General features: G+C 36.1%; 2 protein-coding genes across 2 annotated transcripts in view; one reads left to right on the forward strand and one right to left on the reverse strand.

Annotated features, from left to right (window-relative positions):
* The window catches only part of LOC128229773 (sodium/hydrogen exchanger 10-like), a 216996-nt gene that overhangs the window by 73633 nt on the left and 117343 nt on the right, over positions 1-26020 (reverse strand). The window lies entirely within an intron of this gene.
* Positions 1294-24281, forward strand: LOC128229775 (olfactory receptor 8K3-like). The gene is made up of 2 exons (XM_052941595.1): positions 1294-1420; positions 20928-24281. Exon 2 carries the CDS (start codon positions 21683-21685, stop codon positions 22655-22657), a length of 975 nt encoding a protein of 324 aa, XP_052797555.1. The 5' UTR covers positions 1294-1420; positions 20928-21682; the 3' UTR covers positions 22658-24281.

The raw sequence follows: 26020 nt of genomic DNA on the forward strand, positions 1-26020 counted from the left end.
CCTTAAGATTTTTCAACAACTACAGGGCCTTTCAGTATCACATAAACTACAGGGCCTTAAGGTCTTTCATCAACTACAGGGCCTTTCGGTATCACATCAACTGCAGGGCCCTAAGGTATCACATCAACTACAGGGTCTTAAGGAATCACATCAACCACAGGGCCTTCTGGTATTTCATTAACTACAGGGCCTTCAGGTATTTCATAAACTACAGGGTCTTAAGGTATCACATCAACTATAGGGGCTTCTGGTATTACATCAACTACAGGACCTTAAGGTATTTCATCAACTACAGGGCCTTACGGTATCACATCAACTTTAGGGTCTTATGATATCACATCAACTACAGGGCCTTAAGGTATCACATCAACTTGAGGGTCTTAAGGTATTACATCAGAAATTAATTAAATATATAATTATATGGAGAACTCTACTTTGATGGTTCATTTATACTATACTTTCTTCTATTGTGTTTTACTATTGTTTAAAGCTAAATTACATTCTGTCCTGTATTTTTCAAGTTATGCTCCGGACATGAAAAAGGTAAAAAAAGTACAATTACTTTGTAAATAACTAAAATAGAGTTATAATTCCTGTACACCACACCTGATCTCATGTTGCTATTCCATTGTATAATGTTTTATTAGATGGTGATTCATAGTTTTCAAAAAAGGGCAATAACTCTTCAATAAGCTGAGATACAGTTCAGGTTTTTGTACACTGCCTTTTTTCACTTTGTGCTTTGCCATAATATGATGTTTTAATGAATCCCATCTCATAGTTCTCAAGTTTTAATTTCAATTAATTCCATAATGCAGTTTACAGGTTATTGTCCCTAAAAAACTATGACAACTGAAATACATAACAAAGGACAAAAAATATTTTTATAAAATAGACTTATGGTTCTTGTACACTGCACTTCCTCTTAAAGAGCTTTACCATTGTATGAAGATTTACTTGATTCCATCTTCTAATTTTCAAGTTATGCTCATATATCCCCTATTGTTCAGGTAATAAAGAGTTTGAATTCTCAGTAACAGAGGGAATTGGAATAAGTTTCTGAACCAAATAATGCATGTTGACTTATGTTCACCCTAGTTATAAAGACCATTATAGGAATGGCCAGCAATATCACCTCATTACTATAGCAATGCCAATGGTAACATATAATTTACCAAGAACTGCATTTATTGGTAAAGCTGCGAATGCTGAAATATATCTTTGAAATGGTTTCTCATAAAAAAACCTTCATAACTGTTGAAAACCAGTTTAATCGCATGGTAGATATTTTTTGTGGAATCTGCTGAGACTGCCAGCAGTGTTTGCTGTGGCGTTCTACCAAGAGGACTAGAAAAAACAATATTGAGAAATATTGGAATTTTTGCAAAGGGACTATCTAATGCTGGATATATTTTACTAGGTATGTGCTATAATGACTGTATTGTATTGCGTAATAAAAATAATGAAAACCTTATCTGATACACTATTGCATTAAATTGGTAAATATTAAGATAATACACTACAATCATTTACACAAAATAAGGAAATGTAGACGACAAATATTTTTTTGACTAAAACTAAAATCTTCATCATTAATTTTATTATTATTATAATTATTATTATTATTATTATTGTCATGGTTGCTGAACATATTTTTTTTGGCCATGATTTTTTTCATTAATGACATTCAATTGAAACAACATCTGAATGTGTAGATTGAAACATTCTTTTTTATCAGTCAGTCAACATTCTTGTCATAATGATGAGACTTGCCTCGCATAATTATGCCTTGAATTGTCTTTGAAAATAAAATGAACACGTTAAATGTATCTACGTTCTTAGCTGTTTAAACTCACAAGCCTATGACAGTAGTTTGGCTTTTTGTCCAACATCAACATTTTTGTACACATGCCACAAATAATAGCAACTGCATGGACTTGTTATTAATTAACGAGGATTTTAAAGCTGCACTCTCACAGATATACCGTTTTTACATTTTTTTTATTCTTTGTCTTGGAAAGGGCAAATTTTTGCATAAGTATCTGCAAACCAACGATAAAAGATTGCTGACAAAAGATCAGATCGCCGAATTTCATATTTCCATTCGAAAATTCATGTTTTATTAAATGGGCAAATGGTGTATTTACAGGCATAGTGTTACTTCTTTGTATCTAGATTTAAGGCAACACTGCTGGCAAGTGAAACCAAGACTTTTTTGTAATAAACTTGATTGTCAGTTATTGGAAACAGAACTAGTTATTAAACAAACAAGTTAAAGAAACAAAACCATTTTGTGTCTATATGGCAACCAAACCAGCTTACAAAACAATCAAAATACATATACCGTATTTCCTCGACTATAAGGCGATCCGCTTATAAGACGATCCCCTAACTTTGCCCACGAAATCTGGTACTTTTTGTTTCGACTCATTTATAAGACGGGGTCAATTTTTAAGCAAATCTAAAATCCTTTACTTCCTCCATATGTGTGAAAATGTTCAAGGTCAACAGACAATTATCGACTTTCGCGGTAAATTTGTTGTTTTGGTTGAAGAAAATGGCGGGAAAGTGTGAGTTCTCTCTTTGGAGGTAGGTTTATAATAAGTACAAGGTCATGCGTTTAAGGTTGCAGGACAGGATGTTACTTATCAGAATTGAAATAATTTCGGTTAACCCAATTAAAATCAAAAGATTGACCATATTGTTGTGATCAATAAACCGTAATTAACACCATGAAATAAATGGCGTCAATAACAAAACTGCGAAAAGCCGATGCAATGTGTTTGTTTAGTAATAAACAATATTGTCCCTTGATTGGCAACGATCATAAAGGATTTATATTTGCATTGTAATTTGTCTGCATTATCAAATTGGCAGTTAGGTACCTACATCATATTAAGTTTCCAATTTACTGTTTTGATATATCTGTCAAACTAATTAAACAGACACGCGCCATGAGAAAAATGCAGATTAAACAGTACACTGTGTGACGTCGGAGCACGAGCGGTGAAGAGATTTTGTGTTGTTGTTTACTTAATCGCCCCATACTTGCATCAGTAGACGATATACCGGTTAGTCGAATACCCTATGTAAAATATTATTGATTTTGACTTGAATCTTTTTTTAATATTTTATCGACTCGCTTATAAGACTTCAGGTTAAAAATTTGGGACCCAATTTCCCCGTCTTATAGTCGAGAAAATACGGTGGATCACTGAGCTGCTGTAAGTAATCCTTAAAAACTATTGCCTTGTATTAGGAATGCAAAGAAGTTGCTGGTATGTTGTAATTTTCTATGACTAAGCATACACTTTAGAAAACATCTGAAAAAAACCTTAGACATGATTTCCAGACAATAAGAAACTTCCTTTATCATATTAACACTAGACTTTAGGCTGTTACAAATGAGAAAACACTCAGAATTGACTATGACACTGGGGCAGGCTGCCTATATCCCCCCTGGAAGGAAATGTACTACTTATATAATGTTAGATACAAATTATTTAATGTAATTAAGGAATTTTTAGAAATGGGATTGTTAAAGTGGGTGTTGATGTTTTTTTTTGTCTTTTGTATGCCCTGGTGAATGTAATAATAAAAACTTACTGGCACAGAATAAAAACTTGCCTAGGATGATCGATGCTGTATGTACTAGAACAATGGACATAAAATGTTCCACGATAAATTGCATAAGTGCACCTCCAAACTACTGGGCTGTTACAACTCAGTAGGTAAAAACGTTTTTGAATCTCAATGTTTACTAGGATAAGACAAGATCTTCTATGGTATGGTTTTCAGAAATTGATTAACATAGACTGATTTGGTGTTCCAGTATTTTATTCCTTTTTTTGCATTGAAATAACTCCTAATGCGTTTTCCATGCATTACACCACCATGAGGTGTCTCCAGTATTTAGATGCAAATTTTCTTTCTTACCAGAGCCGTGTGCTTTAACAATACAGTGCCAACCAAATCACATTTTACATACTCCTGATCATTTTAATACCCTAGGGATGCAATCAGGTAGCTGTTCCGATAGCTGTCCTGCAATGCACCAGTCAATAGTAACCACATCCCCCCCCCCCCACCTGTAGGTCCGGGAAATAGTGGGGACTTTGACTTTTGGTCAAGCCAATCCCAGGTTAAATCCCCGCCCTGCAGCAACAAACTGCTGGTAAAATCCCCACCAAATGCCTCCGCACTCACGGACATCCTAGGTTAGGCCCCTGGTGTACCACCGGACCTAGGGTTGGGGGGTGTTGGTGGGGAGGTTTACAATTGACTGGTGCATAATGGTGATATTCCAATTACTAGACTACTTACAAAGAAAAACAAACTCTGTCCAAAAACAAGTGATGTCTTGGTGTATGGCTTAATGTCCCATGTATCTAGCAAAATCAGACCCCAAATCAAAGGAGTATTTTGATTTACTATCAGAGAATATTTGAAACAGTATATTTCTTTTCACTATATATCTAACTTACTTATAAGGTATTAACTAGAAAAAAAGTACATGCATGATCTAAAAAAAAATTAATACAGTCAATTTACTATAATTATTCATTATGGAGAGTTTTACTAGTTTTAAAAAAACCTTGGGGTGGTATTTAATAACCAACTTAGATGGAACTTGAGTGTGAGAATAGAATCTTGGAACTTGAGTGTGAGAATAGAATCTGAGTGTTTTGTTTGGATTGTCAAAATAACTGGTCATTATAGACTGCATGTGGTCTGTTGGTAACACACATGAACATGTATATATTGTATTATTTAGATTATTCTGGAATAAAAATATATTAACTTCATTTGTATTTATACTTTTAAAATGTCATGGTTGAACATGACAGTAATAGATTATAAGGAAACATTATACAATGTAATTGAAGTGCCAGTCATTTGTCATTTATAAGATATATTATAGACCCCTGCTTAAACAAAGCTTAAGTAGTGGAAATTTCCCACCTGGATTAAGTGGCCTGCTGTTTTAAGCAGCCAATTTGACCTTTTCCCAAAGGTGGCCACTTAATACAGGTTTGACTGTGAGTAATTCTCGTGGGCAGTCTTCATCCATTTAAGCATCATGTCCCTTTAAGTTGATATAATGGTAAATACAGTTTTAATTCAATACCGCCCATGTCTTCTGGAGAACCCTGCGGGCTAAATAAGAACTCTTTCATTCCAATTCAGTAAACTTTAAAAATCTTCTCAATTCAATTATCAGCCATGTATTAAGAGTCAAACAAGAAATATCTTTAAAAAAAAAGGATACCGTATTTTACTATGTATAGGATGCTAGCATAGATAGGACGCAGGCAAAAAATGGTGAAAGAACGGGTAAAAACCTTTAATATAAAAGATAGGACGCAGTGGAAAAATGTCAAAATCAGAGCCGAAAAGTTTAGGTTGGTGAGGCAATTAATTGTAACATGTATAAAAAACAATGAATTTGTTTGAATATTAGGCTGATTTGGATATCTTTCTTGTGTACTTCGGTAATTATCTTCGTATTTCCTGATTTGACCTATTTCGGTAAGTCCAGTATCCGCCATATTTGTTTTGACAATTTTTTATTTTTTGGGATCGTGAAAATGGCAAAGGTCAATATACCACCCGATATCAAATAGAAAACTATTTGTGTTTCTTTGTTTATTTAATGTAAATTTATACATTACACACAATGCACACGAAGGATAACAGTAGCACAAATAATAGCACAGGTAAAAACAACAATTTTATTCTGCCATCCTGATGACACTCTTCTCAAAGCCCTCAAGTTCGCCTTCGTTGACGTCTGATGGTGTATCGTAAACAACAATGATATAAATCTTATAGTGTGCATGAATGTTCTCATATTTCAACACCCTCAGCTAAGTATTTAAACATGTGGTAAAGTGCGAACAAACAACCAATCAAGTAAATGTAACAGACAGCACAAATTGCTATGAGAATCTGTCGGGGTTTGAACCCATGACCTCTTGCTCTGCAGGTGGACACTTTACCCCGTCGCTTTAAAAGTTAGCTCTATAGCGAGACAGTATAAGTGCCGCTATATACACATCGAATATCTGGTTACACATTCCTCCTTCATTTTGAAATTTGTTCTCAAATTTCGGAGAAAAAGGTCAATTTGCAATGACCTTGAGACTTATCGTGCAACACTGGCCTCACGTTGGGCGCCAAATGTAACAGACTGCACAAATTGCTATGTGCACCTGTCGGGGTTCAAAACCAGGACCTCTTGCTCTGCAGGCAGACACTCTACCAGGTTGCTATAAAAGCTAGCTCTATAGCGAGACAGTATTAGTGCCGCTATATACACATAGATCACCGGTAACAATACCATTGCTATAGTTTGTTCTATTGATGGTTTTCTAATGACAAGTGTATGAGAAGGCAGCATGAACTCAATCATATCAATGGCAGTCAGTTATATTTTTTGCTAAACATGTATGTAATTACTCTGAAAAGGTATGTGTCAAGTTTTGTTTCAATATATATACTTAATACATATAAACATTTTATGGCAAAATATTTGCACAATTTAGAAGACATTAATCCATGGTAATCACAATGGCATTATTTTGACTTTTGATAAAAGGCACTTGAAGTTATGTTGTTTTGTCTTTAGAGTGTCAAAATGATATTTTTAGGATCAACAACAGCTCATTTATATACCTTACAGGTTATTTTTAGGAGTTTTGGGTTAAGCAGAGTTTGGGACCAATAGCAATAATAATCCTTCTCTAAAGTAGAATTAATAACTATTCCAAACAGGAAAACAGATTAATCTCTAATATGTAATTAATTGGTAATAATATCGCAGACATATAACCAGGTCTGTGATAATATTAACGATCCGTAATTTTGTCATCAACAAACAGTTGTGTGCTGCTTCATATGAATAATAGCTACTCGGCCATCTCCGCCCAACTTCATTAGGCGCCCCCAGAAGTTTTCATAGTTGAACGACAGGCAACCATTTCAGAAGTGCTAGTTCCTGAACTGAATCACAGAACAAGGCTGCAAATATTGATCGATCTATCTTCGCTTTGTTTATGAACAAGAACACAGTGTATTTGAAATTTTTCGATTTTGTTTCAGATTTCTGAAAATTTTATTTCAAAACTTCATCTTATTAGTGCCTCTCGTAGTCTTGCCAACTTAACTATAAACTAAATCAAAGCGCGAGGCGCTGAAAGACTATCTGCGGGCAAATATGTGAGAGCTGCAAATTTTATTTGAACTATGGGAATGGGTGAAGGGCACATTGATAAAAGTGAAAACAAACAACTTCAGCAATAATTCCATTCAAGATGCACAGCTTATCACTTAAGTCGACGTATCCCCATGCATTTAAAGATACAATCAGAGGCGTAGCCAGACTTTACCGAATGTTACGCACTAAAGGGGGAGGGTGTGGGATGGGGAATATCCCTGTAGCCGGTTGGGGGTTCGGGGGGGTGGGGGTCTTCCCAGTGGAAAACAATGGAAAATGGAACAAACATGTTGAGCTCTGAGGTGTATTTGGAGGGATTAATAGGTTTAAGGCCGCCAACTTTGTAGTTACCAAGTGATTGATTTCGGCTCAGAAAGCTATCCATCACAGGGAAGCAACGTTTACTTTGGCTGCTCTTCCTTTTATTCTGATATCAATTTTTAGCTTAGCCCTTGACCTTTCATTATTCAAATTAATGTTACCCACATGCATAAGTGCGTAACGCTGGCTACGCCCCTGACAATAGATGCCCCTTTCAATCGCTTCTAAAGATTTTCAGTGCTTTGATTATATATCATAAGTTATGCAAGTTTTATGAACATACACATTTTAACTGTTTAAGGAAAATGATTTTATTTTTACGAATAACTTAAGCTATAATTCCTATCCGATTGAAAATGCAGAGCTTATCAGATGGTCATTTTCCCGCGGTGAGGGCAAACATGTGGTCAGTTAATGTATGTAGAAACTATTTTTAGAAAATCAGTCAGTTAGTGTAGTTGAAACTAATTCTAGATTATCGGAAATTGTCTGTTCTAAGAATGGGAATATGATTGTGCCTTTTCAAGTATTATTGATAAATAAATGTTATTTATGTTTATGTAAGTATCTGTGTAGAAATAATACTAGTGCTGTTATAAATGCTTCGCACTCTTTGGGTGTTTTACAGGTTAAATCCGAACTACTTTGCTTCATCAAAAGTATGCATAACTCACTGTGTATCAAGGAATGTGTGTTAGAATAAATTGAAAGGGTAATGTCCAAAACTATGCCAAGAATACACCGGAACGAAGCTTTTACGCAAAAAATGTGAACATCTTATTAGAAAAGTATACACCTAAAAATCATAGAATGAATGGTATTTTGTTTTTGTATAGCAGGCAAATCATAGTATTTGAAGCATTAGCAACGCGAAACCTGGGATACAACTATTTTGACTTTCAGACAATCATTTTTGTTTCTTATCTCATAAAAGTTATATTAGAAATACACCCTTACAAATAAGCGTGCTTAATGGTCACACAGGGTTATAATAACAAACCCTGCAGGCGATGGTACACTTGCGGTCGGTAATAATTTCTAAAACATCTTGGTCTGAACTCAGAGTGAATATCAGTATGTTACCTTCCAGAGCATCTATTATTTTGACCCACACTAATCTGATAACTATAATGATCTATAAATAGTTATATTCTGCTAAAAATAAAACGCCGGAATACAGAAATACAGCGCGGAAATAGCCGAACAAGCAAGAACTCATACTCTGGTAATCTATTTTTATGGTTTCGACGTCATTCTGCTACTAAACATAGAGCGCATTGAGACAAAAAAATGGGTTAAAACGACATGAATAGAAGTAGTTCTTTGGAGTTTGCGGTCTTAAGACTACCTGCTCGCATGCGCAGATAGTCTAAAAATAGTTCATGTCCTTTATTTCTTCCACATTATTCATTTAACACAATATTTGATTAGTCTACAATCTAAGTCAATTATCTTACCATCTAGGTCAAAACTGAGGTTGAACAGCTATTGATGAAAAATTGAAATATGGACTATGCTTTTCAAAATTACCTCACCTAGACGGCAGTTGAAGTGGAAAGCCCGCAAATAACCAATCAATGATCATGATCCCTTTTATCATAGCTGTATAAACACCCCAGTGCATAAATCAATAAAATAGTCAATTTAAAAGTAGCTTTAAGAAATCAATATGCAGTATTCTCGGCAAGAATAAGGAATGTTTGTATCTCGAAACAGGTAGAAAATGTTGCAAGACAGAAAGTATAAATTTTATTTAATAATTGTGGAGACAATTGTCATTTAGTTTGAACTTTTTATCCCTTTTAAATAGGGATGCAAACGAATGGCAAAATTGATATTCGAATATTCGGTAATTCTTTCGATCGAATATTCGAATATTCGTTTACCGAAATCAATATTTTGGAAGATGTAGTAAACTACTATAATTATTCGCTTAAGTAATAGCCGGGGCAATTTGACCGTATTTGTCGTAGCGGCGGACCCCGATTTTCTCCAAATATGCCTTTGAAATTCGCAATTTTCAGGAAGAAAAAAGAATACATTATAAACAGACAAACAACACAATCAAATAATTTCAATTCCGCTGCCTTTATATGTGTAAACAATGTGAAATTAGCTGTCCCAGAGTCCTAGTCAAATAGCGTTTTGCGCCAACAGAGGGTCTTTCCATAGGACAAGCAGCCTCGTTCTGAGATTGATCTTTAAATTGACTAAATGTAACTATGGAAAACCCAAACCAACTCGGGAACTAGTAAAAAAATAAAACGAAAACATATCTGGATTTGACTCATCCAGTGTTCAACAATGGAGGAAATATATCATAAAACGCTATACTATACATTTACATTTTAAAGCGCGAACGTTGTATCGAAACATGGAATACAATTTAAAGCACATATATGTAACAACATTACTGTAGCACATGGCATTCATATCATCACGGCGATTTGAGCTATGTTGCCCAGCTTAATCTGCAGCCAGGACAAAACATTGGTGTTTAAACGTTAAAGCCAATTCCTAGTCAGTTATTGTAAAAGTAAGGGGACTTTTTACAGTACCCGATGATATGTCCCTTAATGACATATGACACGTGTTTAGTGTATTGTCATCACATTCACACCTCTGGCATTAGGGGCCAGTCGTTGTAAAAACAAAACAAACAAACTTTCTTTATTGAGAATTCGTATCATTACTCTTTTTCCGAATATTCGAATACCGATTTTGACATTCGAATACCAAACGTTTGATCGAATATTCGAATATTCGTTTGCATCCCTACTTTTAAATATAGCACTGACTCAGATTTATTTCTTATCTACTAAGATCAGTGGCAAATAAAACCAAATTGAATATACAACTTTGAACAGTTGTCGCCCTTTATTCTGCCTATTAAACAAGGTATCACATGATCTATTCATTATCATGTGACTTTAATCGTTTGCACCTGTCATTTTATACAATAGGGTATGAGTTTACAGTATATGCATTATGTCAGCATCTTGAGCCATGCACTACAATGGTTGCATGATGTCAGCATCTTGAGCCGTCAGCATCTTGAGCCGTGCACTACAGTGGTTGCGCGATGTCAGCATCTTGAGCCGTGCACTACAGTGGCTGCACGATGTCAGCATCTTGAGCCGTGCACTACAGTGGCTGCACGATGTCAGCATCTTGAGCCGTGCACTACAGTGGCTGCACGATGTCAGCATCTTGAGCCGTGCCCTACAGTGGCTGCACGATGTCAGCATCTTGAGCCGTGCCCTACAGTGGCTGCACGATGTCAGCATCTTGAGCCGTGCCCTACAGTGGCTGCACGATGTCAGCATCTTGAGCCGTGCCCTACAGTGGCTGCACGATGTCAGCATCTTGAGCCGTGCCCTACAGTGGCTGCACGATGTCAGCATCTTGAGCCGTGCCCTACAGTGGCTGCACGATGTCAGCATCTTGAGCCGTGCCCTACAGTGGCTGCACGATGTCAGCATCTTGAGCCGTGCCCTACAGTGGCTGCACGATGTCAGCATCTTGAGCCGTGCCCTACAGTGGCTGCACGATGTCAGCATCTTGAGCCGTGCCCTACAGTGGCTGCACGATGTCAGCATCTTGAGCCGTGCCCTACAGTGGCTGCACGATGTCAGCATCTTGAGCCGTGCCCTACAGTGGCTGCACGATGTCAGCATCTTGAGCCGTGCCCTACAGTGGCTGCACGATGTCAGCATCTTGAGCCGTGCACTACAGTGGCTGCCCGATGTCAGCATCTTGAGCCGTGCACTACAGTGGCTGCCCGATGTCAGCATCTTGAGCCGTGCACTACAGTGGCTGCCCGATGTCAGCATCTTGAGCCGTGCACTACAGTGGCTGCCCGATGTCAGCATCTTGAGCCGTGCACTACAGTGGCTGCCCGATGTCAGCATCTTGAGCCGTGCACTACAGTGGCTGCCCGATGTCAGCATCTTGAGCCGTGCACTACAGTGGCTGCACGATGTCAGCATCTTGAGCCGTGCACTACAGTGGCTGCACGATGTCAGCATCTTGAGCCGTGCACTACAGTGGCTGCACGATGTCAGCATCTTGAGCCGTGCACTACAGTGGCTGCACGATGTCAGCATCTTGAGCCGTGCACTACAGTGGCTGCACGATGTCAGCATCTTGAGCCGTGCACTACAGTGGCTGCACGATGTCAGCATCTTGAGCCGTGCACTACAGTGGCTGCACGATGTCAGCATCTTGAGCCGTGCACTACAGTGGCTGCACGATGTCAGCATCTTGAGCCGTGCACTACAGTGGCTGCACGATGTCAGCATCTTGAGCCGTGCCCTACAGTGGCTGCACGATGTCAGCATCTTGAGCCGTGCCCTACAGTGGCTGCACGATGTCAGCATCTTGAGCCGTGCCCTACAGTGGCTGCACGATGTCAGCATCTTGAGCCGTGCCCTACAGTGGCTGCACGATGTCAGCATCTTGAGCCGTGCCCTACAGTGGCTGCACGATGTCAGCATCTTGAGCCGTGCCCTACAGTGGCTGCACGATGTCAGCATCTTGAGCCGTGCCCTACAGTGGCTGCACGATGTCAGCATCTTGAGCCGTGCCCTACAGTGGCTGCACGATGTCAGCATCTTGAGCCGTGCCCTACAGTGGCTGCACGATGTCAGCATCTTGAGCCGTGCCCTCCAATGGCTGCACGATGTCAGCATCTTGAGCCGTGCCCTACAATGGCTGCACGATGTCAGCATCTTGAGCCGTGCCCTACAATGGCTGCACGATGTCAGCATCTTGAGCCGTGCCCTACAATGGCTGCACGATGTCAGCATCTTGAGCCGTGCCCTACAATGGCTGCACGATGTCAGCATCTTGAGCCGTGCCCTACAATGGCTGCACGATGTCAGCATCTTGAGCCGTGCGCTACAATGGCTGCACGATGTCAGCATCTTGAGCCGTGCGCTACAATGGCTGCACGATGTCAGCATCTTGAGCCGTGCACTACAATGGCTGCACGATGTCAGCATCTTGAGCCGTGCACTACAATGGCTGCACGATGTCAAGATCTTGAGCCGTGCCCTACAATGGTTGCACGATGTCAGCATCTTGAGCCGTGCACTACAATGGTTGCATAATGTCAGCATCTTGAGCCGTGCCCTACAATGGTGTTGATGGAATGCTGTTCATTGTTTATGTCACAGAATTTAAATTAGACCCATGAAAGAGTGTCACCATGGCGTGTCCACAGGCGGCAGTTGCATTAACATGACCCACCCTATGGCAACACCCCCAAGACCAAAATTTTTTGGAACATGATTTGTTGTTTGTTTAATTTGACAAAACAAGTGAAATTTTGATGAAAACACAGATTTTGATGGTGATTAGGAATTGCCTACCTCGAGTTTTTCGGAGTTTGGGTCTTCAAATATCCATTTCGTTGATGGAAATGTATTGAAGTTCAACACATTTTCTGAAACTTTGTTTTATTCTGAGAAGAATGCAAGTTGTTTGGAGACAATTGGTTAAAACATCAGTTAGTTACGAGCTTTACGAGAACACCAACGTCCTACGAGGGTCTCAACATGTCAACCTTTAATTAAAATATTAGTATTTGGGGGGAATTTTTTCTCTTGGACTTTTTGGTTGGTATTGAGGGTTTTGTGATGGATGATCATGTGCCAATTAATTGTGGTCCTAAAAAAAAAAATTTTTTGACTGATTTTTATTTAGGAGGGGGTTGAGGCTATACGGTGGGGTCATGTAAACGCAACTACCACCTGTGGGCGTGTCTATAGGGGCAAGCATGTTTAATTGGACATTTAAAGTACACAGAATATTAATTAATGAATTAAAGATACAAATGGGAGGAAAAAACAAATGAAGAGGTCAATATAAACAAGACATATAAAATGTACTCTGCTGTGGTAACCAGTATTGGAGAAGTGTTCAGGTTGGTTCCTGGTAAAATTGTTGACCGGTAATGGACATTTAGGCGTGGATTACTCATGAAATAGAAGAGCAATGCAATACAGTATTTGACAAAAACAAACTTTACATAAATTCCCATCTCAGAGCGGCGCACTCTCTTCACTATTTAAAGATGTCCTTGACAAAAAGTACAAAACAGTTACTCCATCCTCTTGTCTGAAACTACACAATCACGCTAAAGGGCTCTTGTCTAATTTCAATAAATTGAAGTGTAGGTGCAGTCACTATTACACAAATAAATCTTAGTTGGTTTATAACATATAATATAGCTGTACATGTCACTTTATTGTATCTTTTTATTTGGATCACTTAAGACATAAAATATGGTGTAGAAGCTATTTAGTGCATTTCCATTAGCAATCATGAGAAGAAAGGAAGATCAATAAAAGCATTTAGCACTGTACTTGTAATACCAGGGACTGGAGTTATCTGCACAGTCTTGTGAGATTCGGAGATGGTGTTTCCTGCTACATTATATAAATATTGACTGCCTTGAGGGTGACAGTGCATATTGTCAACCTGAGGTAAATACTGTTGACCCAGGCGACCTTGACCTTTGAGGTACAGACTTGGGTCTGACACGGGACATGTTGCACGAACCTTCATGGCAAGTTCTATGAAAATCCAATAATGCATGGTCAAGATACAGGGCGAACAAATTCAATTCCGAGGGACACACTTACGCAAGCACATACACAAAACTGTCATTCTGTGTCAGTCTCTCACCACAAGCAGACTGAAAACAAAAAATTCCATAATGCTATGCCAACAAAAAGTGTCAATAATCAAGAAAGGGGACTGCTGCAGAAAATTGCCGGCTTTTATCAGAATCAACAGTTTACACGCTTTATTCTGCATTGGTCTATAAAGGCAAATGAAGACTTAATTGAGATGATCCATGTTTTAACATGGGTGTAAATACTGTATGATATCAATTATGACCTGCACATATTAGATACCGGGAAGCACTGTTGACAATGCACGGTGATTGTTTTAGCAGTACTTACAGTTCTAACAACCAACCAATTCCAGGCAAGTAAAGGCAATGTTTTAATTTTATTTTTAGCAACGCTATAAAAAGATGGCTTTTGGCTTAGATTTTAGACTAATTAAAAATTGCATATACATACAGAATGTTATAATGCAAGCCCAGGTCCAACATCGACAACTTGTACAACTAATCAATGAAACATGTACATCTGCATGTATATACAAGTTAATTCAATGTAGTACGATTGCAATAATTTTAAGTTTAATTGACAGCTTTTTTGGTTTTTAATGCCCCTTGTAAACTAAAATTGTTAAAGTGGAAGGCTTACTAGCCATGCATGATTGCCAAAAAAGTCTGGACGGAGGAGGATGTTGGAATGTTAAAGAGTTTCATTGAAACACACAAAATATTGATGCCAAGGATTCCTTCCAAACATTTCAGATTGGAATGATAACAATCAATCATATTTAAAACCCATAAAACATTTCTTCAACACAGCTACCTGTGTCATGGCTTATGGCAACAGTGCAAAATCTGCTGGGAACACCAGGACTTAGGAATGTGATGTATATGGAAAGAAGAGTCACCACAAAAAAATGAAAGAAATCATAAGATCCGACCCTTTTTTGTGTTTGAAAATGCAAACATACTCTATGACTCTATGGAGATTTTCAGTTCTTTATTTCACCAGATTTTCAAACTCAAATTATTACTTTTTGTAAACAAAAAAAGTCCTAAAATTTCAAACTCAAAATGATGATGCAAACATACTCTATGATTCTATGGAGATTTTCAGTTCTTTATTTCACCAGATTTTCAAACTCAAATTATTACTTTTTGTAAACAAAAAAAGTCTTATAATTTCAAACTTAAAATGATGATCCAAAAATGTGATTTTTTTTTTTTTAATATGCACATATCTATATCATCAGTTCAAAGTGCATGTTAATGAAAAAAAAACAATAATTTTTCACATTTTTTCCATGGTAATTTTTAGATTGGAATTATAAGATTTTGTTTTGATTAAAAAAAAAAAAAAGTTTGAAAACCCGGTGCCAGTGGCATTGGCTACCAGAGTGGAGCCTCTCATGGGTAGAATAGAGCAGCAATGATGAAAAATGTTATTCCTTTGCGGGCTTGTGGAGTAATTGATCATTTTTTACTCATGTTCTGTTTCAAATATTTTATCGTCATTTATTAATAAGTATTTTTTATGCATATATACTCCAAATATTAACAGTTAAAAATTGAACAGCGCATTAATAAAAATAATCAAAATACGTTGATCGCCATTTATTGAATGAAATATTCGACAAAAAGTGTAACTAAAACTCATGTGGATTAACCAGCAGAATTTAACAACCCTTTTCCAAGTCATCTTCAGTGGTGATTTTCTGGCTGGAAACCAAACTTTGTTGCCTTTTGAACATTCAACATGTTTCAAATTCATGATTGGGTATTTTTGTTTATTGATTGGTAGGTGAATTTTCCAGCAAGTTTGAGATGTTCCTATTACAAAATCAGACTGGTTGAAAGATATTAAATAGATGATGCAACATCAAATTTATGTTTCAGCATTTCCTGTTCATATTTTTCCAATGTACTTAAGTCAAATATATGAGAGCAAATCTTCTATCATCCAGCTTCAAGAAAACATTTGAAAATAATATGATTATTATTTCCAAAAACACTGTAAGCCCTGTTTATTTACAATCATTTTAATAACAAACATTTTCTTCACATAGTATTTGTTGTTTGAAAGAGGTACTCAATTTTGATAAACCGGAAAAAACTACAATTTATTTTAAAAGTACTTCCTAAGGTTACTTTCCGTGCAGTGAAAAAATCAAATTGTTATTTCACTGATATAACTATGCTAATAACTACACAATGTTTGTTTTTTTCATTTTCAATAATCTTTCATTCCTCCAAAATGTTATTACTGAAGGAGCTATAATATCTGTATTTGCTGGACTTTCCTGCAGTAATCACCAGCTGCAGCCGAGGATTGGCAGACTTTCAATTATGCAGACTGCATTCAATATTGTGTAATTAATCAAAAACCTTAAAACAATATAAACTTTATATCACTTTGCACAAGCATTCAAAACATGTGCAACAATCCAAGGAAAACTATTTCTCAACAAATGTCTTGCCATTTTAAACATATGGTGGGTAAAATGCAGACCACCTATCAAACAAAACTGTAACATCTGTTGAAAGTAGATAGAGGATATCTGTTAATATCAGTGTATTTTATTTCAGGAGTGTCATAGAAATACTATATTTTCATGAGTGACAAAACCTCTAACAAATTAGGCAAGAACCATATAATTTTACTATGTTCAAGAGTGAAATAAAATATGATAATACACTGAAATCAACTATTTTTTCTGTTTCTTTTGTGCTTATTTTATTGTTGTTAATTTCCCGGGAAGTTAGTACAACAAATTTGTACCGTAAATGACTGGGTATAAGACAATAGGGGGTATTAGACGCAGGCAAAAAAATCCGTGAAAAATCTGAGAAAAAACTTTTAATCTAAGTTTTGGGTTAAAGGACGCATAGAAAATATGTCAAAATCGTCTGCCAATCTTGGACACCATGTTTGTTGACAGTGACGAAAAAAAAAAAATTGTGAAAATGGCGATGATTATCTTTAAAACCATACAATGATAATGCAAAATATGTTTCATTTTTATTCGTTTCATGTTAGGATAGGCACTGAAAATTACTAAGTGTGACAATTTGTTTCTGGATGGCACTGAAATGTACCTTTTATGACTATTTGTAAGATTTCTTTCTGACAGTATATCGTAAACGATAACCTGTCGAGAATGAATAGGGAAGTTACTGTACGCAAAAACTTTATATTGTACGGGCTTGTTCTCAAAGTGTCAACACCTACAGAAAAGAATAAAGAACATGGAAAAGTGCGAAAAATCATGACCATTATTGCATCAGTTTGTAGTATTGGTATGTTAAACAGGTCTAAAGGCAGTGCGAATTTTTCACACCTTACTGTACAACTGACAAAAATATTTTGACAGTGCCCAACTTTGCTTTTTTATATGCATGTTTAATTATTATTTTATTCAAATTAATATTGAATAATTTTAATAATTTAAATCATACAATATATTTTTTTTAATTATAAACATCTTGCGATATATACCGTATCCCGATCTTCAACTGCCGTTTTAACCTGTATATACTCAATTGATATGACGCGAGTAACATCCCTTTCTACATAAATCTAAACAAACTCTCGGCCTGAAATCGACCTCAGAAAAAAGTTCAAAAGCTTGTTACTTGGTATTATACGCAGGCATTTTTTTACATTGAAATCTGAGAGAAAAAATGTGTCTAATACCCAGTCATTAACGGTAGTTTAAAAATATTTTTGATACATGATATAACCTTGAATTTATGTCCGGGTAGTTTTTTCCATCTTTAATATGTTTTGTATGAATTCAAATGTTCAGACATAATCAGCTTCAACTTCAAGAAAGCTTTTGAAAAAAATGGATTACTATTTTTCTTCATAAATGATAAGTTATGTTTATTCATAAAAATATCTATATTTAAATATTCAAAGTTATATTTTTGGCAAAATTTACTAATTAAAAAATGAGGTATTTAGGGTTGATCAAGGGAAGTAACTACAATTGATTTTAAAATGAGTTCTTAAAGATGATATTTTCACTCCTAACTTTGCAGTGAAAATATCACATTCACTGTTGTTATTTCACTGATGAGATTCCATTTTTCATCAGAAAGCATGAACTAACGTTTGATTTTTTTGTTGTTTTTAAACCAAAACAGTAACTATTGTTGCATGAGAAGTGAAAATTAAGGACAGATAAGGCCTCACTATCTTCATGGAGACAGACATATCACCACATCCCAGCAGATTCTAGCAAATAAATCAATCAGTTCTATTCATACTAATTAATTAACCATTGGCTGTATTATAGAGCAAGATGCAGGAGTGTTTAATACTTCTTCATTGTGTTGCAAACAATGTCCTGCTAAACACATGGTCTTTCAGGCAGCTGACCCTGGGTTCTTGCTCACATTAATCAGTTCCATATAAAAAAAAAAATATCATAGAAGATTGGACTCATACATTGTTTAATCGTTGCCTTTGAAGATTCAATGCCAAGACCATGTCCAAGCTCATTTGTTGTTGTCTATATTTTCATCATGAGATATAAAGAGAACTTCCTGGCATCTATTGCAAAATACATTCTGACAGGAGCTGATCGAATTATAGTCAGCTTACAATGTTATGGTTTTGTTCTCTGGTTGTTTTCCAGGAACAGTTGGCACCAACATCACAACATTAACCCTTTCAACACCTGAAATTGGATAACAAATCAATTAGGAACTTTTTAATGTGTTTTCTACAGCACAAACAGCCAATCTATTTCATGTTCATGAAAACCTAACTGGGAAATATCTCAAAAAACATTAGTTACACCATATATCTTAAAAAAACAGGTATTTTGTGAAAGAATGACTAACACATCCAACTATTATTTTCTGTGAATTTGAACATAGAAAACTTAAATACACTTCCCTCTTGTCAGGAGTAAAATGTAGGCAAACTGATGTGCCTTGTATGAGTCAGGATATTACAATGGATCTAAATTTCTCTCATGCTTTTCAGTGAAATATAAAGTATTATCACTGAAATAACCAAAGAGAAAATATCAATTTAGTATTTTCACTGCAGATTTAGGAGTGAAAATATCAGCTTTAAGAACTACTTTCAAAATCAATTTTAGTAACTTCTCTTTTATCAAAACTGAGTACCTAATATTATTGAACCCCTTAATTATGTCAATATTATAGTTTGATCTTAAAAAAAGATAACATATGTTTGAATAAAGTTGTTGTTTTGGATTGTTCCAAGACAAAAACTTTTTTTTTTGTCAAAACATACAATGTGTGAGTGCAGCTTTAAAGATTTATAGTGATCTACTGTCATCTCAAAAGGTAGAAATACTGTCACTGTTTTCTACGGAATGCTGTTAGGGCCATCTCCTGTGAATGTGTTGATCTGGAACGCAATACTTAAGTACCATGATGAAAACGCGAAATCACAAAACTACTATAGTGAAAACGCAACAGTACCATGATGAAAACGCGACAGTACGATAACGAAAACGCGATAATACTACGGTATGATGATAATGCTATAAACTATCGTGTTTTCACCATCATACTTTCAAGTTTTCACCATTGTAATGTCGTGATTTCGCGTTTTCATCATCATTCTTTTGTACTCTCGCGTTTTCATCATCGTACTATCGTGTTTTCATCATTGTACTGTCGTATTTTCATCATCGTACTATCGTGTTTTCATCATCATACTGTCATGTTTTCATCATCGTACTATCGTGTTTTCACCATCGTACTTTCGCGTTTTCACCATTTTAATGATTTCGCGTTTTCATCATGGTACTATCGTACTGTCGCGTTTTTCATCATTGTACTATTGCATTTTCATCATCGTACTGTCGTGTTTTCATCATCCTACTATCGCGTTTTCATCAGCGTACTGTCATATTTTCATCATCATACTATCGTGTTTTCATCATTGTACTGTTGTGTCTTCATTATCGTACTATCGCATTTTAATCATCATACTGTCATGTTTTTATCAACGTAATATCGCCTTCCGGTGCGCATGGACATTGGTCTTAAAATTGTTGTTGTTTTTTTCAATTTCGGCAGCAAAAACAGAAATTGTAACACACAAAGAGTGCTTGTCATAACACATCATTAACAACCAGGGAATATCCTATTGTAGCTAGGGGACATCCTGTTCGGCATAACCATTAATTGACTTCTCCTTCATCATAACATCAAATTGATGTCAGATTTGCCGTCTTTCTCATTGAAACAATGGTCACACTTTTACTATGAAAGTCTATTACCATTATATTATAATTAAATTTGTTTTTGTTGATCAGAGAAAGCATCAAAATTCCATATTAATTAACCTAGTCGAACCCTAATTCTAAAGGATATCAACAGCAGCACCCTTGATTAACTACAGAGTCTGAAATCTGAGAGTGCTGTTCACATCATTTTAAGGAAATGTAATGAAAAATTTGTTGTTGATGTCAATAGAAGACCTGATTATGCATATAGATATATATCTGTTTTTAAAAGATTCACAGTTGAATGTTGAATCGTCACAGCGTTATTATTATTATTTTTTTTTTTTTTTTTGGGGGGGGGGGGGGGTCGAGGTCACCAATTGTCGCCGGGCTCGACTGAGATTCCAAACTTTTAGAAGCCCTTCTCTACATGTATACTTTTACATTAAATACATTACATACTAGATGTTATAATATGTATTACATTACAAACTAGATTGCAATTACATTGCAGACAAGAAAACTATTCCTCTATCTGTTTCAGGCAACTAAGCATCCACCGATTGGAACACCCAGGGGGACAGCGGGAATCCACTGGATTTGCCCACTAATGCCAGTCATTAAGATGTCTGAGTTTGGTGGAGAGAGCTCATCAAGGCAGAAATCAGACTGAACCTAAACCTTCCAACAAACCTTTAATGTCCCTTATGTGTTTTCATTGAATCATCAGAATGTAATGCACTGAAGCTTTTGAAATTTGCTGAATATTACCAGAAAATTACAGAAAGACTGAGACAAAACAGCTCCATTAAAACTGCTGCAAATAATTACCTATCCAAATAATGTGAAGTTGAAGATTTTACTGACATCCAACAGTAAACATACAGACCTTGTATGGCTACAGCCGTGTATCTGGCCATTATGGATGACAGTCACAAGTCAGAATAGTCGGAGACAAACTCAATTAAGGAATGGAAACTGAAGCCTGGTGCATGACCAAGTCATAAAAGGGTGTTAGCGAAGTAAAATGATCATAAATACAGTCTGCAGAAGTACACAAGCACCATTATAATTATGACAGGAACTCAACATTGTTTGGATGAAACATAGCTTTATATAATAATATAATGACATGATTTATTGAAAAAGAAGCCAAAAAACTGAGACAGCTGCCAACATTCTCAACACCTCCACAAATATTTAGATCAGAGTCAAATCATATTTTGAAATGTATGTAAAATGACAGAATGTGTTTGCTTGTGATGATATGAAATAACTTGTTTGATTTCTATACTTAAAATGGGCCATAATGCCACCGAGCAGTTGGAATATGAAAGTCCTTCAATAATAGAAACTCCTGTGATAATAGACATTGTGAATGTTCTAGTGTTCATTGTGTCAGTATTTGGGATATTTCTGAACATGACAACGATCATTGCCCTGAGCCACCTACCCTGGTCCTCAAGACCCAACCTGCGTCTCATCCTCAGCCTGTGCGTGGCGAACCTTGCTTTTCTCCTCAACTTCCTCATCTACATGATCACCTACTACTCCAACCCCGCCGAGAGCGGATATGCAGCTACATGTCTCATGTTTGAGATACTCCGCTGTGTAATATATCTGTACATCTTTTTCAACCTGTCTTATATAGTGCTAGACCTGTATCTTGCAGTGACCAACCCACTGGGCTACGCCTCCATTGTCAACAAGGGGCGTACAAATAAGCTCCTCGTCATGAATGCTGTCATCTGTCTCATAATAGCTGCACTTGCCATTACCTTTAACTACATAACTATCAAGGATTCCACACGTGTATATACTCATGAAAGCAGTTGTTCTATCTATCCAAACTACTTGTACATTCGTTCTTTCAATTGGATTTTTAAAGTTTCTGTGTTTATTTGCATTCCAGTGTTTATTGTATTACTTCTAATCATACTGCTTGCTGTGAAAGCGACAAATGATTCTTCGAACAGAAACACTCAACCATCGAATTTACGAGATGTGATTAACGTCTACATGGTGATGACTTCATTTCTTCTGTGTTTTGGTCCATATCAGTTTATATCATTTTACATCCAGTACCTTCCTGAGAAGTACGAGCACTACACGATTCTGGCCCCGCTGCTCGAGAGGCTGTTCTACTTGAACGGTTTCTTCATGCCCCTAATATACAGTCTGCGAATGGAGGATGTGAAGAAGGGCTACACGCTCATGTTCAAGAAGTGTGTGTCTGCAGCCTCTGACTACCAGAGTGTGCTATATAGGGACTGAATATTGAGGACAACCACATAACAATCATAAACATAGGGACTAAATACTGGGGACAACCACATAACAGTCATAAACATAGGGACTGAATACTGGGGACAACCACATAACAGTCATAAACATAGGGACTGAATACTGGGGACAACCACATAACAATCATAAACATAGGGACTGAATACTGGGGACAACCTCATAACAATCATAAACATAGGGATTGAATACTGGGGACAACCACATAACAATCATAAACATAGGGACTGAATACTGGGGACAACCACATAACAATCATAAACATAGGGACTGAATACTGGGGACAACCACATAACAATCATAAACATAGGGACTGAATACTGGGGACAATCACATAACAATCATAAACATAGGGACTGAATACTGGGGACGACCACATAACAACCATAAACAATCGTGTTTTGGACGGAAGATCAGTGTTTTAAGACAGAGAGTAGACTTTAAAAAATATTTTAATTATTTCTTGAGAATTAATAAACGGTGCTTTTCTTAAAACCTCTTTAGAATATGGTAATGGAATTGACATTCTAGTTAAATAAGTATAATGGACATATGTGTTAAAACTACTTGATTGTCTTTACAAAAGATATATCTTTTTCATACCACAAATTTCATCCTTTGCACAGACTATGAGGTCATGCACAAGCAAGACTTCAAGTGATAATAAAAATGCATTATTTATTATTATAGTTATTTGAAATATATAATTATGTTGAAATATTTAGTGAAGTATCACTTTCCTTTTGTAATTAATGACTTAATTGTTGTATGTGATACAAAATAAAAAGGAAAAACAATAACAAAGAATGTAACATTTAAATGTGAAAGATACTTCAGTAAAAATATATTTATCAGTACAGTCTGTTATGACAAGGTATTATTATATGGACTCTAAAATGTTCTAAAACCTGGCCTGGCCTGGCCTGGCCTGCTGACTCAGCATTTTGAGTCAGGCCAGGCCAGGACAGGCCAGGCCAGGACAGGCTAGATTTTATACATATTGAGAGTACAAGCACTGAATATACAGGAACACAATGATATATATTTCTTTAGAAATCAAACTGCATGTTTAATGTAATGTATTTTTTTTTTGCTTTATTAAGATAAAAAGTAGTTTAATAGAATGCATGGAGAAATTCTTTATACTTTTTTTTATTTAAGTGCACTGCAGCTCTGGATTTACAAATCGAATCTTTAAATCAATGTGTTCAGACTCAACTGTTATACATATATATTTTATTTTTTACACACATATGTATTTTATTTATGACAATTTTTATGTTTTGTTTTTTATTAAAATGTAGAAGTTCTATCTTACAGTTCATACAATAGTTGATCATCAAGTTATTCAAAACTACATGCATACTTCAAATGAAAACCTGATTTTTGTATAAGTAAATGAATTAATCATTATTAAACTAAATTCTCTATCAAAATAAAACCCAGAAAAAGTATTTTATTAAACATGCAGTTTAAGGTAAATCATTGTGTTTCAGTATATTCAGTACTTGTACTTTCATTATGTATAAAATATGGCCTGGCCTGGCCTGGCCCGGCCTGGCATGACACAAAATGCAGAGTCAGCAGGCCAGGCCAGGCCAGGCCAGGTTTTAGAACATGCCATCGCCAACAGATTACAAGAAATGTAACACAGCTTACGGTTGTGGCAAGAATGAACGAATAAGAGTGCTATTAAACAATGACTGCTTTACTATTCCTTGATATTTTTCTCCTGAAAACTATAAAATTACTTAACTTACCAAGTTGCTAAACATTATGATTAAAGCAGCGTGCTGGAAGGCAAATACATCCTGTTGGATAAATAAGCTTAGTCTGAGAGAAGTTCCATGATAACAATATTAATTATGATGGATAGACCCAGATGTATTTTTCTTAGAACGGCAACTAGACACAGGAAGTAGGGTAATAATGTCTCTCAACAGTTTATAATGGCCGTTATTAGCAATATCACTACATAATACAGCAAATTAAAAGTGTGCGGATAACATCAAGAGTGATAACCACTGGCTGCTTTCAGAACTGGTCAGGCACTTAATGTTTCCAGTCAGTTACATAAAATGCATCAATTATTCTAAGTGCAACTGAAATGGTATGCATTGGAACATTTCTATAAGCCTTCTGTATTTGGCTTCCAGGTTGATTAACACCATAGTGAGAGATCATATTGCTCATTTCCCTTGTCTCTGAAATGATATGGCCTTCCTCATAATTATACCCTTATGTACAACACTGGCTTTCTGACTGAGAGATTATTTGAAACAAAAATGTAAGTTTGCTATTATTAGTGATGTTCCGATAATCAATGATAATCAAAAATTGATTGGTTGGGCCTGAAATTGGCGACAATCGATTGTATTTGGTCATAATTGATCATCCATTCAACCAGCAAGTTGTTTTTCTCCTTTCCTGTCATTAATTGTGTTTGGTTAATTTCCACCAAATTTTCTCCTTTGAATTTGTTTATGAATTCAGAAGTGTTCAGTTGTTATAATTAACAATATGGCCGAAAGCAACAACAACACTAAGTAACTTAAAAATATGCATAACATAAGCATAGTTAAGGATAACAAGTTATTGTAAAAGAATAAAACTACAATTAGGTTATTGTCAAAAACTGATTGTATAATCGATAAGCGGTCATTTGAGTGGAATCGATTATCGATAGTCAAACTGGAACCGATTATCGATAGTCAAACTGGAACCGATTCAAACTCTACTATTTTTACATGATTATCAAGCCCGTCACATATTATTTCATTGAAGCTGACTTATTTCTCTCTTCAAGTTTAAACATTGCATAACTTTTATACTGAAGTTTGTATTTCTTGAAAAAAAAAAATGACTGAAACTTTGACTGACTTAAATAATTTTCAGAAGATTTCAAGTTCACAATATGAACGTTAGCTTTTATCAGAATGAGAACCCTTTTTTTAATGTTTGAAACAAACAAACAAAAAGTATACAATAGTTAAGAGCAGACAACAGTTATGTTCGTTGCCCCCTGGGTCCAGACTGTTCTATTCAATTTGGAAAATGATAAAACAATTATTTTGTTGAAATGTTAACACAATTGGTGAAAGCTTAAAAATCACAAGTACCCACTTAAGTAGCAAGAGTTTTATCCTGATTCAGTTTCTTTCATCTTGTCTCTGGAAATAAATAATTCCTATCTGAAATTGAAGAGCACTTGTGTGGAATTACTGGGTGGATATCACAAGTCAGAAGTGATCCTTCACAGGAGCCAACTGAAATTGTTCTTGGAAACGGTGTGAAAGATGAGAGATTTAAAGTTGTTAACATATCAATTCTTGGAGA

Source organism: Mya arenaria, chromosome 4 (assembly GCF_026914265.1).
Source record: "Mya arenaria isolate MELC-2E11 chromosome 4, ASM2691426v1".
NCBI lineage: Eukaryota > Metazoa > Mollusca > Bivalvia > Myida > Myidae > Mya > Mya arenaria.

Coding starts and splice junctions, on each gene's coding strand:
- LOC128229775 (XM_052941595.1), top strand. CDS start 21,683: ATGGGCCATAATGCCACCGAGCAGTTGGAATATGAAAGTCCTTCAATA.